Source organism: Aegilops tauschii, chromosome 7, assembly GCF_002575655.3.
Source record: "Aegilops tauschii subsp. strangulata cultivar AL8/78 chromosome 7, Aet v6.0, whole genome shotgun sequence".
Taxonomy (NCBI): domain Eukaryota; kingdom Viridiplantae; phylum Streptophyta; class Magnoliopsida; order Poales; family Poaceae; genus Aegilops; species Aegilops tauschii.
Window position 1 is genome coordinate 222,939,923 of NC_053041.3, and position 15,934 is coordinate 222,955,856.

General features: G+C 51.2%; 1 protein-coding gene across 4 annotated transcripts; it reads right to left on the minus strand.

The window, feature by feature from the left end:
• Positions 1-10,264: 10,264 nt before the first annotated feature.
• Positions 10,265-15,687, minus strand: LOC109750677 (probable ribose-5-phosphate isomerase 4, chloroplastic). 4 transcript variants are annotated; one of them, XR_012190388.1, is made up of 9 exons: positions 15,004-15,687; positions 14,492-14,557; positions 14,187-14,363; positions 13,964-14,087; positions 13,768-13,875; positions 13,376-13,501; positions 11,551-13,294; positions 11,251-11,300; positions 10,265-10,542 (listed from the first exon to the last, which is right to left on the minus strand). XR_012190388.1 is itself a non-coding variant. In XM_073506006.1 (7 exons), the coding sequence occupies exons 4-7, from the start codon at positions 14,048-14,050 to the stop codon at positions 13,214-13,216; spliced, it is 402 nt and encodes a 133-aa protein (XP_073362107.1). In that variant the 5' UTR covers positions 14,051-14,087; positions 14,187-14,363; positions 14,492-14,557; positions 15,004-15,687; the 3' UTR covers positions 10,265-13,213. The 4 variants fall into 4 exon arrangements, 3 of the variants coding, with proteins under 3 accessions (XP_073362107.1, XP_073362108.1, XP_073362109.1); XM_073506006.1 differs by having other exon boundaries at positions 10,265-13,294; XM_073506007.1 differs by lacking the exon at positions 14,492-14,557 and having other exon boundaries at positions 10,265-13,294.
• Between the last annotated feature and the right edge of the window lie 247 nt (positions 15,688-15,934).

A 15,934-nucleotide genomic window follows, 5' to 3' on the forward strand; every position in this document is an offset into this window, starting at 1 on the left:
ACGTGGACACCTTCTGCTGAGCCGCTTGGGAGAAAGAGGACGAACCGGCGCTCCGGCCCCGGCAAGCCAGGACTGCCGGGGGATGAAGACACAAGGATCTAACCACGGCAAGCCAAGGTTGCCGGGGGCTGCGGATTCAGATAAGTCCTTCATCCCCTGTTGTGCATTTCCGTATGGAACTGGGACAAATGAAACCTCGTTTTACTCCAAGACCACCGTGCTCCCCCTTTTTTCTTGTACCCAAGTCCCTGGGACAGAACCGGGTCGTAGACGCGGTGGCAAGGAAATGAACGAGGGGCCTAACTCTACTTCGCCCCTGCCTCCGCCAAAAGCGTGAGAATGGTCGACTGAAGTCAGGGGACGGCAAGGCCTGTTGCCGGGCGACAATGTTTATCCTAAAAATAACAAGGATTCGTTCCTTGGCATGGGCCTCGCTCACGCACAAAGAACCCGGCATACACCCTTTTTCATTAAAAACATCCCATACAGGTACAGTTCATACAGAATTAAAAACATGAGCAAGGGGATTACAAGTCTTAAAATTAACAAGTGCCCGCAGGCTTACAAACTAAAAAGAGATAAGGTTCCCGTAATCCCTTTCTTGTCCCTCTCCTTAGAAGGTGGAACAAGACAACAGGAGGGCAAAAAGAGCACCTAGGCAAGGTACGAGGAGCAGAAGGCACTAAGAGAACATCTTGGTGCCGGGAAAGGAGCTGGAAGACGAGGCAGCGGGCCGGCAATACGCGACGAAGGCGTCGGTGCCCGCGTACTCCGACTTGACGGTCGCCACCCGCCTTCTTCGCCTTCTCCGGCCCTCCTACACCAGCTGCCCAAGGAGATGACGGGGACCGCCCCGATGGAGAGCTTGGCGAGGAAGGCCCTCGGCAGGGCGCATGGCCGAGGGAGGGGTGGCACGGTCAGTTGGAGTCGGGGTCGGCATCCTGCCGCTCGACTCCCTCGTCGTCGCTGTCGCTGTCCTCCTCGTCACTCCCGCTCGAGGAGGAATCTTCATCGTCGGAGGAGCTCTTCACGCAGCACTTTAGGCGGGTTCCAAGATCTCCAAAGACCTTGATGGAGAGCAGGCCGCCCTCCATTAACTTGAAGTAGAGGACGAGCCCCGCCGTCAGGCTGTGGACGCGAGCAAACGTCTTCCATCCGCGACGGAGGTACATGACGTGAGGAGCGGGGAAGTCGACGTCGACCCGCATGTCGCCGTTCCCGCAACCCCTCATGTGCAGCCTGAGTGTCTCGGGCGGATCGAGCTCCATCTCCCGAGCAAATGGGGTGGGGAGGCGGAGACGCCGCCGCGGTGGCCGGCGCAGCCTGATGAAGAACTCGTGGGGCTGGTCCTCGACGTGGCCCTCCATCGCGGGGGGGCATCGATGGCGGAGGCACGGCCATTGCACCGCCTCGTCCCCCTCTTCCCCGAGCGCCACGGCGACCTCGGCCTCGCCCCCTCCCCCTTCCTCTCGTAGCCGGCTCTGCCGTCGCGGGCTCTTGAGAAGGGGGAACGCACTGTCGAGCGGCGACCCTCGCCGCCACCGTCGAAGGCCCAGCACCCCCTCTCACCATGGCTGGTGGAAGAAAGGAGCGAAGGTGGAAGAGGATGGATGCTGAGAGAATGTGGGATAACATCCCCCTCCCCCTCCTTATAAAGGGGTGGGGTCGAGGTTCGGCTGCCCCGCTCAGCCAATTCAGCCATCGGAGGCGCAGGGAATCAGGACCGACCCGCTGCCCCAATCAGCGACGGCCCGGTTTCCCGCCTCCATCGCCTGCCACCTGCATGGAGGACGCGTGGCGATCGAGCAGGATCGAGAGGACGGGTGAGGCGACCGTTCCCCGCCCCGTGATCGTGGGGCGTGGGCGCCTTGAAGACCGTGACCCGAGTCCACTCAGTAAATGAGCCGCGCCTCCGTGTCTCCCTCTTTTTATGGGGAACGCGTGAGCCGTCTCTTTACCATGATGTGACGCATGCATGCGGGAACAGCCCCACGCATGACCCCCACGTCACACACGACCCTCCACGTCGCGCGTTCAACGCGGGTCGTGGGGAAGCGCAGCGGACGAAACAGTTACTACGGTGAAAATTGATACGTCTCCGTCATATCTACTTTTCCAAACACTTTTGCCCTTGTTTTGGACTCTAACTTGCATGATTTGAATGGAACTAACCCGGACCGACGCTGTTTTCAGCAGAATTGCCATGGTGTTATTTTTGTGCAGAAACAAAAGTTCTCGGAATGACCTGAAACTTCACGGAGATTATTTTTGGAAATAATAAAAAATACCGGCGAAAGAATCGAGGCCAGGGGGCCCACACCCTGTCCATGAGGGTGGGGGGCGCGCCTGCCCCCCTGGGCGCGCCACGCTGCCTCGTGGGCCCCCTAGGGCTCCACCGACCTCAACTCCAACTCTACATATTTGTGTTCGGGGAGAAAAAAATAGAGAGAAGGATACATCGCGTTTTACGATACGGAGCTGCCGCCAAGCCCTAATCTCTCTCGGGAGGGCTGATCTAGAGTCCGTTCGGGGCTCCGGTGAGGGGAATCCGTCGCCATCGTCATCATCAACCATCCTCCATCACCAATTTCATGATGCTCACCGCCGTGCATGAGTAATTCCATCGTAGGCTTGCTGGACGGTGATGGGTTGGATGAGATTTATCATGTAATCGAGTTAGTTTTGTTAGGGTTTGATCCCTAGTATCCACTATGTTCTGAGATTGATGTTGCTATGACATTGCTATGCTTAATGCTTGTCACTAGGGCCCGAGTGCCATGATTTCAGATTTGAGCCTATTATGTTTTTATGAATATATGTGAGTTCTTGATCCTATCTTGCAAGTCTATAGTCACCTACTATGTGTTATGATCCTGCAACCCCGAAGTGACAATAATCGGGACCACTTCCGGTGATGACCGTAGTTTGAGGAGTTTATGTATTCACTATGTGTTAATGCTTTGGTCCGGTACTCTATTAAAAGGAGGCCTTAATATCCCTTAGTTTCCATTAGGACCCCGCTGCCATGGGAGGGTAGGACAAAAGATGCCATGCAAGTTCTTTTCCATAAGCACGTATGACTATATTCGGAATACATGCCTACATTACATTGATGAATTGGAGCTAGTTCTGTGTCACCCTATGTTATGACTGTTACATGATGAACCGCATCCGGCATAATTCTCCATCACCGATCCAATGCCTACGAGCTTTTCACATATTATTCTTCGCTTATTTACTTTACCGTTGCCACTGTTACAATCACTACAAAACCCAAAAATATTAATTTTGCTACCGTTACCGTTACTTTCATACTACTTTGCTACTAAATACTTTGCTGCAGATATTAAGTTATCCAGGTGTGGTTGAATTGACAACTCAACTGCTAATACTTGAGAATATTCTTTGGCTCCCCTTGTGTCGAATCAATAAATTTGAGTCGAATACTCTACCATCGAAAACTGTTGCGATCCCCTATACTTGTGGGTTATCAAAAATCCGCCCCACCTACCCGCGCACCGTTCTGGGCCTGGCCCAACAACGCGTCGCGCTTATGTGTGGCCCAGACCCGGGGGCTCCTGTCGGTGTACAAAAGTAGGGGCTCTCCTTTTGACCCCTTTACTTGTGCACGGGCAGTCAGAGCCCCGTGCCACGGCCACACTTAGCAGGGCAGAGGAGGGAAGCCGGATAGAAGACGAGGCACAAGACGACCAAGGCAACACCAAGACCAGAAACGCAGGAGAGCAAGAGGGCGAGGTGGACTCCCTCGGCAAGATCCTTGCCGAGGCAGCCTCCGTAGCCCCGGCAAGAGCCTTGCCGGGGCAACTTGCCCGATGCCAGCAGAGCAAGCCACCCTTGAGCCCACGGGTTCCAACACCACCAACTATCCACGTTAGGACCAAGGCTCGGGAGGCGCCTCTGTGGTGGCATGCAGATCTTCGTCAAGATCATAAACATGTGAGATCAGATGAGGACCAGAAGACGGTGACCCTCGGTGGGATCCTAGCCGAGGAAATCCACGTTCTTGTCGGGGACAACTGCAACGCCACGGCAAGACACTTGCCGGGCCCCCGGCAAGGCCCTTGCCGAGGGCATCAGCAGGGCCACTACCAGGCCCGCGCCAGCCAAGACTCCACCACCGTCCCCAAGCAGCTGCTAGCGCAACCAGCTGGGCAGGCACCTGCGTGGCGAGGGGCGGCCTCTACACCGACTCAGCAAGCACCTGCGTGGTGGCATGCGGCCCTTCATGAAGGCTCCACCACCGCGCCAGCCCAGCAGCCAGCCAACGTGGCGCCGCGATGCCTCATCAGCTTGGACGCGTGTCGAGGCCAGGCGAGGCGGCGACAGCTGGGACGTGCTTCCTTGGCGTCCCCGATAAAGCAAGGGGGGCACGTTAGCAGCGCATTAAATGCGTTTGTCCGACGGTCCCAGAGGATAAGCTTATCGACTGTAGACCTTTCCACCTCCTGTGTGCTACTGTGGCAACCCCTTTTTCCTATAAAAGGAGGCCCGAGGCGACCAGGAGAGGGATTCGGCTCTTTTGGGCAAGTTGCACCCCGTAGCTAGCTCAAGAACACAAGAACACTCAATACATCCACCAAAGCAGAACTAGGGTATTACGCATCTTCGCGGCCCGAACCTGGGTAAACGACCCGTGTGCTTCCTGTCAGACTTGCTCTTTGCACAACCTCGCGCCCGCCGACCGTAGAAGGGATCCCAGTGACCCCATAGGTATCGTTCCCACCGACAAGCAACCAGAAACGGTTGCCGGCGGGGGAGACGCCTACTCCGCTGGGGCGGATCTGGGGAGGCTGAGGAGGCGTGGCGAGCGACGAAGAAAGCAAGGGGAGCGCCTTGTAGGCTGCATCTTCAGCTTCTTCTTCCCCCCGCTGCTGCACTCGCCCAGATCTGGCATCTTCTCCGGCTCCTCCATCTCCGAGTCCATCTCCTCTTCGTTGTCTTCGATTGGGATCGGGACCCAGCGCGTCCCCGGAGTGGGGATCGCCATCACCGCCCCGACCACGAATTCCTCTGGTCCAGCAGGGTATCGATGGCGAGATCGGAACCCCCACCATTTCGCCCTCTGAGACGGATCCCCCGACTCGGTTTCCTCCATGGCCCAGACCAGCGTAGCTAGAGAGCTCACCGGAGCGCCCGTCGGAGTAGTGAATCCGTTGGGGGCGAGTCTCTTGTCTTCCTCCACAGTCAGATTTCTGAAAACTCTCTTCGCTGCTCGTTGCATCTCCTTCCTCATGGTGAACCAGGACACCACCTCCTGAGCTCTCGCCAACTTCTCCTCGTCTCCGCTCGCCAGCTCTATCATGGCCTTCTCCATCCTCATCCTCCACTCCGCCATCTACTCTTCTCTCCTCTTCCTCTCTCACAGGGTCGGGGCTCCTCTCGTTGTGGTGGGAGAGGGGGGGATTTTGGATGCGTTGCGTCTGCAGCCACCGGGCGGTGGGGACTTATTACCCACACTCGGCCCGCATTCATGGCCGTAGTTCGCCTCGGAATCCTCCCCTTCCCCAATCGAGGGAATCCCCCACACAGGCCAAATGACACGGAAACCAAACTCGCGACCGCCATGAAATTGCTTCCCCATCTCGTAATCCGCGGATGTCAATCAGCCGGTTCTCCGCATCGAGAAGGAGGACCCGACGAATCTCACCTTGGACTACCACCGCACCCCGATGATAGCGGAGCAGTCCCGCTGCGAAGAGGTTGGGGATGTGGAGGGCAGGCCACTCCGCCGCCCTCCCGTCCTTCTCTCGCCGCTCGTCGCCGGTAGGCTCCTCCCGAACGCTCGGCTGCGGGGACAGGTGATCGCCCGAGTCGCCGTTCCTGTGGCGTGAGCGAGTTGCCATCTCTCCTTCGATACATACCTCTGCTGTAGCCGACGCAGGCGACATTGGACGGATCGACGGCTGTTCTTCTACCTCCGGCAAACTCGGCGCTTCTTCTACTTCCGGCGAACTCGGCGCTTCTTCCTGCATTGAACTTGGTGTCGACGTTGGATGCTTCGTCCAAAATTGACCTGATCTAATACGGCATAATAACCAATCTAATCAGGAGGAGAGATGGATCGCACATGAACATATAATATGCCTGGTCAGTATTTTTTTTGGGATTAATTAGACGAACAATATTAGCGCCCCAAATGTGATCATCATTAACACACAAAATAAGTTAATTTTCCTCAGTCATGAACCATCCGTGTTCTCTCTCTCTCACACACACGCACACTTGCTTGTCTGCATGTGTTTGTCTGAGTGTGCATTTAATTTGGACTACCAGAAGAAGGTAGCAGGAGCTCCACCTGCATTGGGGTTTGGAATGGAGTTTGCACGAGTCCGGTAGTAAATTTCCTCGGTCACCGTACAACACCTCCGGAATCCCAGTACCTGTTCTACCACTCTAGTCAGCTACCTTAAATTGCCACTATTGCGTTTGCTTGCAGCTTGGGACTAGCTAGATCAATCAGTGCACACATATACTCATCTTGCAATAGATCAATCAGTATACATCATCCAAGAAATAAGAAAGATCAATCGGCGATTCAAATCAACTTTTAAAAAGGATCAATACACGGCTAGAGCCTTAATTAGATCTTCATTTGCATTTGCATTTGCATTTGCATTTCATAAAAGTTTAAGCACGCACGGGATTCCTTCTCGTTGAAAGTATGGAAGGATAGGAACGCCAGTGCAGTGCACAACGGTAGTACTACTAAGTAGGAGGAGCCATGGCCAAAAAGATTGGCGACCCCGAGGAGGAAGACGACCTGCAGAGCTAGGTGGATAGAGTAGCTGGCGGCTAGGCGCTAGTTGCAGGAAGTAAAGGTTGGATGGAGCAGGGGGGAAAGGTGGCCGGGCAGGGCAGCAGAGTCCGATGCGACCCGATGCGTTTCAATTCCTTGGCACCATTCAGGGCCGCTGCTACCTAGCGATTCGCCGCTAATCCCCAAAACAAAGGTTGAGCGATGAGCATGCATGCACGTAGTACTACGTGTACGTACGCATGTGGTGGTAACAGGTTTTATTTATGGGCTAGGAGAGCTATAGGTGAAAAGGAAACATGCTAGGAGTAATAATTTGCTTAGGGTGTCCCAATCATTGCCGTGCGTGAGATCAGACGTTCATCGATCGGCAGCTACTACTCGCTAGCTCGAGTAAGTTAAGGGCTAGCTGGAGTAAACAAGTGTACATTCTATCTTGAGAGGAACATACGGTAGTACTCCTACTACTCATATATGAATTGATGAACATAACCTGAACGTACCCTTGATGAATGCACTCATTTTAAATGACGATATTTCATACAAATATGGACACGAATGTTTTTTTAAGGAGGATGACCTCGGTTTCTACATCTGAATGATGCATGCAATTATTTTATTAATTATTCACAAAGACCTTACAAACTAATACATCAGTAAGTCTGAGGCCACCGTCTTAACAACATATGTCGCATTCCTATCCAGTTGATGAAGGGGTACCGAAAGTCCGAGCCGGATACCGAACAGACTTCGCACCAAATCCTAACATTTAGAGCCGGAGGCCCCTGCCAAGCCGCTTGCCGGGTCTGGGGTACACACCGGTCCGGGACACTCTTAGAGTCCAGCGCCGCCGTCTTTCACCGATCCATCTTCAAAGCAGGTACTGGTGCATCGACCATGCCAGGCCTGTCATCGACGCCACCACGACGCCGACGATACAGATGATGCTATGCCGCTCCACCTACATGCCATCTCACGTCGACTGCGAACTACCAGGAACTCAACACCCTGAGCAATTCCCGGCCGACGCCTTCAGGAAGGGACACGACACCAAGGTGCCGTCATCGCCCAAACAGAGGACCAGAGGCTTTCGCCTGCGCTCATGGCAGAGGTGGGAGGGGTAGGATCCACACCGAAGCCTATAGGAAGGGAATCGGCGCCAAGGGGCGTCGGCTTTGGTGCGGCTGCCACACCGGCCTGGAGTTTCCCCCGGATCCATGCCCACCTGCCAGATCCGTCCACGCAGCACCGGTAAACGTCGACCGCGGTCGCCAAGTACCATAGCCAACATGAACCAGAGCAGATCAAGTCGGAGACGACGCTTCCCATGGAACTCCGGCCAGCCATCGAGGAGCTGCCGCAGCACCGGCGCCTCCACGCCGCCCACCCAGCCGTGGAAGACCGTCCATCTGCACCCCACCGGGCGGGCCGCACCACGCGCCGCCGATCGAGGCCACCGCCTGGAGATCCGATCTGCTAGATTCTGCCGCGCGCCACCGATCGAGGCCACCGCCTGGAGATCCGATCTGCTAGACTCCGCCGCGCGCCATGAGAGCCAGAGCCCACCACGCGTGTGTCCGCGCACTGCACGCGCTCGCTGCGCAACCCCGGCTCAAGCTCGCCACGGCGACCACACGCTCCCGCGGCGGACGCCCCGCAACGCCCGAGCCCAATGAGAGGAGAACCGGAGTGCCCCTCCGCCTCCGCCGCTGCGCGGGCTTTGCCTGGTGCGGTGAGGGGTGGGAGATCTAGCGAGGAGGGAGTTTTTGCCCGGTGGCTAGTGTTCCGCCCGGGTCGCCTGCGGGGGTGGGCGACAAGGGGGCCTCTGACCCCACAGGTTGTACGTGGCAGTACCTTCGCTGGCTCGCTGAAAGTGGGTCCATGCCCAAATGTCGAACTTAAAAAAGAGGTATGCCATCGTGACCTGAACTGTGGAGCGTACATAGTGCATCTAGCTGATGAACAAAGACTACTGCTAACTCGTGAAGATGCTTCAGGGAATTACCGAAGATCCAATGTAGAAAGGAAGTTATATGAAGGTGGATCATTCAGCTTGGTTTCAAGCGACGGATCGAGGGTACCTGAAGAGATCCAAGGGGCAGAGGGATGAGCAGGGAGACAGCGTGCAGTGGAAATCTGGCGCGCACTGTTGGTGTTGCCGGGCGCTGGAGCTCGGCGCCTGGCCGGCCGGGATGGGGAAGGGGAAAGGGTTTGTTGGGTGCAGGCAGGCGGCCTTAATTATTTCACCGCGCGCGGCACGGCAGGAGCCGAGCTGCTGCCATGGCAGCGCAGCTCGGACCAGAGAGGAGAGGAGGAGGGGGATGGGTTGCAGCTGCCGCGCCGCGGTGCAGGGCAGGGGAGGGCAGGGGAATGGCCACGTGCGAGAGCGGCGCGCGGACGGAGGTGACGAGACGACTCGGCCCGGCCGGGCCGCACGCTCGTGCACACGCGATCGTCCAATCTACACTGCATGATGCCCTTTCTTCTCCTCTCTCCTCTGCCGCCCATGCCCCTCGACGCATCTCCCTCTCTCTCTCCCTTTCTCTCAGCCGGCTAAGCTAGCTGTAGGGATGCAGTTTGCAGCAGAGTAGCTAGCTAGCTAGGACGGCAAGCAAAATATTTTACTACTGTGCATTCCATATTTCTACTCGATCCGTTCGTCTTCGCGGCCTGGCCCCGGCCGCCCAAGGCAGCAGGATCATCTTGGCTTTTCCACACAGCTGTTCCTGACTCCCAGAAAGCGCACCAATATTATGCCATCTATTGTCCATTCACCTGCGCCGCGCACGCACGCACGTACTCCACTAATAGTTTAACTGATTTCATATCAACAGGTAACAGAAAAACGGAGCACATATATCAACCACGGCTCCCGCTGAGACGAGCAGCTTCGTAATTAGCTGGCGAGATCAGATCATAAGGTAGATTAATTAATCAGTTTATACTGCCGTTGGTTTCGGTTATCGCATGCATCATGCATGCACGGCAGGAAGGGGGTGGGGAAGGAGGAGGAACAATTGAATGCGCGAGGTGAGGCAGGAAGCGAGCGAAGAAATGGATACTGCAAGGGCGCAGCTCCTGTCAAGTTCCGCATTCAAAGCATGTGCAGACAGGCAGGTTTTGGAACTGGGAGAGAGCTAGCTAGCTGCCCGCACGGTAGCATGGTGTACGTGCATGCGTGTCTGCCCGCCCAGGTGGAGCAGGGAAAGGGGCCCTCCCTTCCTATGCCAGGAGGAAGGAACTGCGAGTCTCTGCTTGCATGCATTCACCTTGTGCTAATACGCTCTTTATAATGCGTTCTTTATATTAAGACTAGTGGTTGGGGCGCACCCTTGGTGCCCCGCCTGGGCGGAAGCTTTGCGGTGCCAGATAGGTGGCGCCCATTTTAATTTCTTTTTTGCATTGTGTTTGGCACATTACTGGCCTCCAACAAAATTGATGAGCTTAACCACAACCAGTAGCAACCTAATAATAGTTTGTAATGTGCTGTTATCTCAAAGAGACTGGCGCCAAACTTCATTAAAATAAAGGAAGAATTTACAGGATCAGTTCTAGGAAAACATGAATTTACAGGGTCAATTTTCAAGGAAACAGAGCTGTAGAGCATGATGATTACATTGCCCACATAATACGCTCTCAGCAGGAAGAAACCGATAGGAACATGATTCAAAACAAGACAATAATCTTGCAACTCTCCAGGATACCTTATCAATGATAGCCTCAAACTCCCTGTCCGCATGTTCTGTCAAAGATCCTGACATCGTGTTCTTTTCAAAAAATTCAATGTATTAGTAGCATCGTAATATCAACATGTTGTCATCAGAGTACTTATAGATGAGCTACCTAAAGTGTAAAATAAAACTGATTAGTAGAAAGCAAGCCTGCAACTATTCTGCCATCTATTCTTCTAAGTACAGACAAATGAAGTTAATTCTAATTCCTTTTCTAAATAGGCTGCCAGGTGGGGCGCCGAACGATGCATCACACATCATTTATCAATAATATGTTCTCTTCCAGATACCTTTACATAAACCCAAATCATGAATACTCTGAACGAACTTCCAAAGAACATGAGAATGGTGTCCCACACTATGGTATAAACGATGTGTTCTCTGGCATGTACCCCCAGCTATAGTAGTGTAGGTGGTAATAAATGAGCAGATAGTTGTGTGGAAGCACAAACAATGTATTTGCATTTTGACTATCTACCACATTACGAGTAGTAGTAGTAGGAGGTTATATAGTACAATATAGATACACTGAAGAAGCCAGCATTTGCATTTCTAAGTAAGTAATTGGTCTGATTTATAAATTGCACAGCTTTATGTAACATCACTATAATCTATGAGAAATTCCCAAATCTACTTTGTTCATAATCCCATATAGCAACTCCATAGTATTAAATCTGCTATAAGAACCAAATGCATTGTGCATAATGGAGAATACTTCTCAGTAAATAAAACTCGAATTAGTACCAAATAGTCGAGACCCAGTAATGGTCTGCATCATCAGCTTGCTACTGATCCTAAAATTGCAAGCAATCAAAGCTTAGTGATAGCTACAAGATCAGGCAGATAAATTCAGGTGGAATTGATGAACTGTTGGCATCATCAAGTGAGAATTATAAAAACCAAATTGCTTAGGTAATAATCATTGAAACTGTACCAGGCACACTATGGTAAACATTACATGAGAAACTGAAGTAAGGCATAAGTATATATACAATCTTCTTTAAAACACAAATGGGGTATATGACAACGGAATCAGACACTTACAACAAAGTTTGGATTTAATAACCCTCCTTGCACAGAGTTTGAAGCGTTCAATATAGAGGATGCCTAGGAGTATCATAGCGCCCACCACAGAAATCAAGACCTTTGACAAAAACAATTATTTTCCTTGTATAATTGCCTGCATCAACATCACAATAATTGTTTTCGTACATAACACAACATCATAATATATTAAAAATCCTTATGGACCACTATCCATAATCGGACACTATCCATCATACCTAACCTGCAAACAGAGAACGATCACTTGTACATAGCATAATATATTAAAAATCCATATGGACCACTTACATGCAGAGAACAATTCATATAGAGCTTCAGCAAAAGAAAGGAAGGAAAACACCTGATTGGCAGTAACACATGGATACATTAATTTTAGAACAGATTGCTCCATGCCAACTTGTTCTGCAATTGGGACAGTTTCATAAATACGATTCACTTTAATGTTATAGTTAGAACAAATCATTAACAAAAGGAGAAGAATCAACACTATTTTTGTACTTGACTATTTCGATTTCAGAAAAAGAGCATAACTACTAAGAAACGGAGTAGTACAAATGCTGAATTTTCTTGGGTCCTTCAAATAGGAGTATCAATGTGTGACAATGCAGAAAAGGCATCTTGGTTTAATAGGATTAAAAAAATAGCAAGTAAAATTCAGTACATACTGAATAAGGGTGCGCCCAAACAGTTCCTAGACCTCAACTGAGGTGGGTGAGGAGATTAAGCACACACCCGGCCCCTACAACCAGGTCACTATCATGTTCCCAGTTAGTGAATTTGAAAAGGAAAAGTAATTTTTTTTCTTTTGCATATATGTAATTAATATGTAGAATCAGTTTAGGTGTACAATTACCTCGGCAGCTTAGCACCTTGTCACAAATAAGACTTGGCTAACAATCCACTATAATATTCTCTAAGCATACAACTATGCAAAGAACCGCTGGTAGAGCGAACAAACATACTGGCTTTTGTAGGAAATTGTTGGAACATGATAATCCATTGGAAGGAAAAACGCTACGCATAGTGATCAAATTTGTAGGCTATTGCTTCCAGTACATGGAATTAGCAAACTCCAATAAAATAGTTTAGAGCATGTAACAGAATGAGTTATCGTGTTGATTCTTGTTGCCAGTAATCGGAACATGGCTTTGTGATTTAGTAGTAGAAAATTAGGCAGCACATGCATCATCTCAAGATTGCAGTAGATGCCAAATGCTTGCAAGCACAGCAGGAAGGCAAAACATACCAGCAATGTCGCACGGGAGGTCATCAGAAACCAAATAAACATGGTGTAGCGTTGGGGTGACGAAGGCAAACCAGCTAAACCTCCATTGGAGAAATAGTTACTGAATTATCATGTCAAATTTAGATCCTTGAGAAGTAACAGGGTTCCATTTACACGCATACCAAGATCCTGGATGGGGGTTGTGAAGATGACATCAAGCATGCGATGGCCCTCCTTGGCCAATGGGAAGTCGCCTCCCGATGGACCAGCTGTTCAATGGAGGGCCTCCTTCAAACTTTCAGGTATCACGTAACGAGATCAACGGACTGGTTTTAATTTTCTGGGGTCGGGAAGTGCAATTTAATGTTCATATTCAGAAATCTAGTAGCTGCTAAGAGAAGGAAATTTTAGAAGTTATTAAAAGATTGATGAGCTGCACACTTCTGCGTCGCCTAGGAACAACTCATCAATTTCTTGAGCAGTGCCGATCCAGTTTCCCTGAAATAATCTACTCTTCTCTTAATGAACATTACAGAAAATAGATCTAGTCTCTGGTGCCAGAAGATAGAGATTGCTTACACTTTTGATCAAAACTGGAATGGAACATTCGATGCCATTCACATATTTGTCATTGTCAATGATAAAGGCAACCTTGCCAGCCGATTTAACAATACCATATGGATCCAGACCAATCAAGAGTTGCACCTAGGAAGATGATCGAGGCAATCATATAATTGACATTACAAAAGTATCTGAAGCAAACTCAAGCCAATAGTTACATCATATTTATTTTTTCAGAAAACAGCGACAGCTCCATTTTGACGAACTTACTATGCTGCATGTTTAATCGATTTTGCAGGAAACAAATGCACAAATGATGATTTAGAGAGACACAAGTTAGGGAGCCTGAATGAAAGGGTTAACTGGGTTACAAAGAGCTGGCATATCAAGTTTCTGAAAGTTGTGCTAACCTTCTCTTGCATGAAAGAAGGCTCTCTGCTTTCGATTTTCCGGCACCCGATGCCTGCAGCCAATGTGCCCTCTTCAATTACATCAGCATCAATGAAAGCAAAATTAATCTATACGTCAGTGAGCTTGGTTTCAGCCAAAATTCTCTTATCTCTTGCGTTTAAGATTTTACAATGGTGACAACAAAATAGAGCGTACTTGGGCGCCTTCCTTGTGGTTGCCGACTTTTGTCCCTGCTTTCTCTGCCTCACTTGCAAAGATCACATAAATGGGAGCTTGGCACATCACTGAGGACGCAGACGATGTGCAAAGTCAAATCAACCTGCAACGCAAGAGAAAGAGAAGCCTCAATGACAGACCTAGGTGCTGCCCGGACACCAAATAATTCTAATTTTAGTTGCAGTGACTCCGCGTTGACGACCTCAAAACAATAGCTTCTTGCAGCGCCCGCCACGTAGCCATATGCCTTCGTCGGTCCGGCCGGCCATAAATGTGAAGAAGGCGATCATCAATAAGTGCTTGCTGCTTCTGCTCACCATGCCGCCGAGGGGCGTGGTACGCCGTGCGGCTCGAGCGGCGGCACGAATGAGGCCGGGAACTGAGTAAGTAATCACGATAATGTCAGGTACACACATCCCATCAAAATTGGCCACCATCGCACTCAAGTGTTTAGTATCATGAGATGTGGCATCTAACTCGGTCGTCTCAAGTCATGTTGTTACTTACTCTATGTCGTCGCTTTATTTTGGACACTGTCATGCCACCTAATTCTTGTCACATAGCTTTTGACACCTGATAATATGATGCCAAGGTTAATTTGTCCAGCTAGTGTAACTAAATATCTACGTATGTACCACTGTTAATTAATTTTCAGCCTACGAAAAACTAAGTTGCACAGAACAACAAGGTAAATCGAACCACACTCAGAAAAAAAATGGTAAATCAAACCAATCATTATTGTTGTTTCTGAAGTTGTACATGTATCTGAGATACAGTTTCATCAGTTCGTGAAACAAAAGGGCTGTGAACATTCCCAAGCTATCATGTCCTATTACAGAAGCAGCATCATGACATTCTCTGGTTTCAATTTACAGCCAGGCACCTTATTTAGATAAGTATCCAGTAGGCATCTCACTGGGGAGAGAGCACCAATCAGTGGGTGTATGTCATGCCGAGTGTTCCCAGCGTACAACAAAAGGAAGGGATGAGAGAGAGAGAGAGAGAGAGAGAGGCCGGACCTGCAGGTCGCCGTTGAGGTCCCATCGGGAGCAGACGCCATCGAGGTCCAATCCCAACACATCGGGCCGACTCCGCAGGGCGTGGAGGCGGAGCTCGGCCTGCCATCAACAAACAACGGCCGGGGATGGGGTGGCGGAGCTCGAGCTAGCACCGTCGTGGCCAACCTTTTCCACTGTGCGTGACGAAGAGGATGGGCTGGAAGAGGAGGATCTGGGCTAGCCTCCGCCGCATGCGGCAACATTGAGGAGCCCTCCGCAGAAGCGGCGGCGCCCGGGGTGGGGTGGGGGTGGGGGGGGGGGGGGGGGGGGACGGCGGAAAAAATCCCAAAGCCAGAGGAGAAGCGGGAAGCGGACGGAATCACAACGAGGAGATTACAACGCCGGGATCCCGTAGCACACACCTTGTCAGGGCACAGGACCGAGTCCTCATCGGCGTTGACCACTTCGAGAGCGATGGCGGCGACTGCATCGGAGGTTGGCGACGAAGATGGAAGGGCAGAAGCCACCATTGGGCAGAGGATGAGGTTGGTATAGGCGAGGAGGAAGGACGGAGGCAGCGGCGATGGCTGGAGAACCAAAGAATATGCGAGGAGGCGGCGGCGGCAACGAAGAGAGGGAGTGGGGGAGACCCGGGTTAGGTTAGGATTTCTACACTCTGGCCAATCCTGTGTGCGCGAGCGAGACGACTTGACCAATCCCTCATCGCGTTTGTTTTATCTCGTAGTTGATCCTACGTGGACAGCGTGAGGGGGCGCCCTTTATGCGCACGTTAATGCGTTTAATAGTTCGGTTTGCTCCGATGCGCCGAGGCAAACTGTTCGCACGTCCGTTTAAATTAAAACGGACACGGCCCAACGCACCCCCATAAACGGACGAAAGTCCACCTTTGGTCCGCGCGTGACTCACTTCAGGCATAAATTTAATCCGGGTT

Excerpts from the sequence above, each read along its gene's own strand:
- LOC109750677 (XM_073506007.1), bottom strand. The coding sequence starts at position 14,050 with ATGTGCCAAGCTCCCATTTATGTGATCTTTGCAAGTGAGGCAGAGAAA. Across the intron at positions 13,502-13,767 it reads CTTCTTTCATGCAAGAGAAG|GTGCAACTCTTGATTGGTCT; the intron begins GTTAGCACAACT and ends TCATCTTCCTAG. Across the intron at positions 13,295-13,375 it reads TTCCAGTTTTGATCAAAAGT|GGAAACTGGATCGGCACTGC; the intron begins GTAAGCAATCTC and ends AGATTATTTCAG.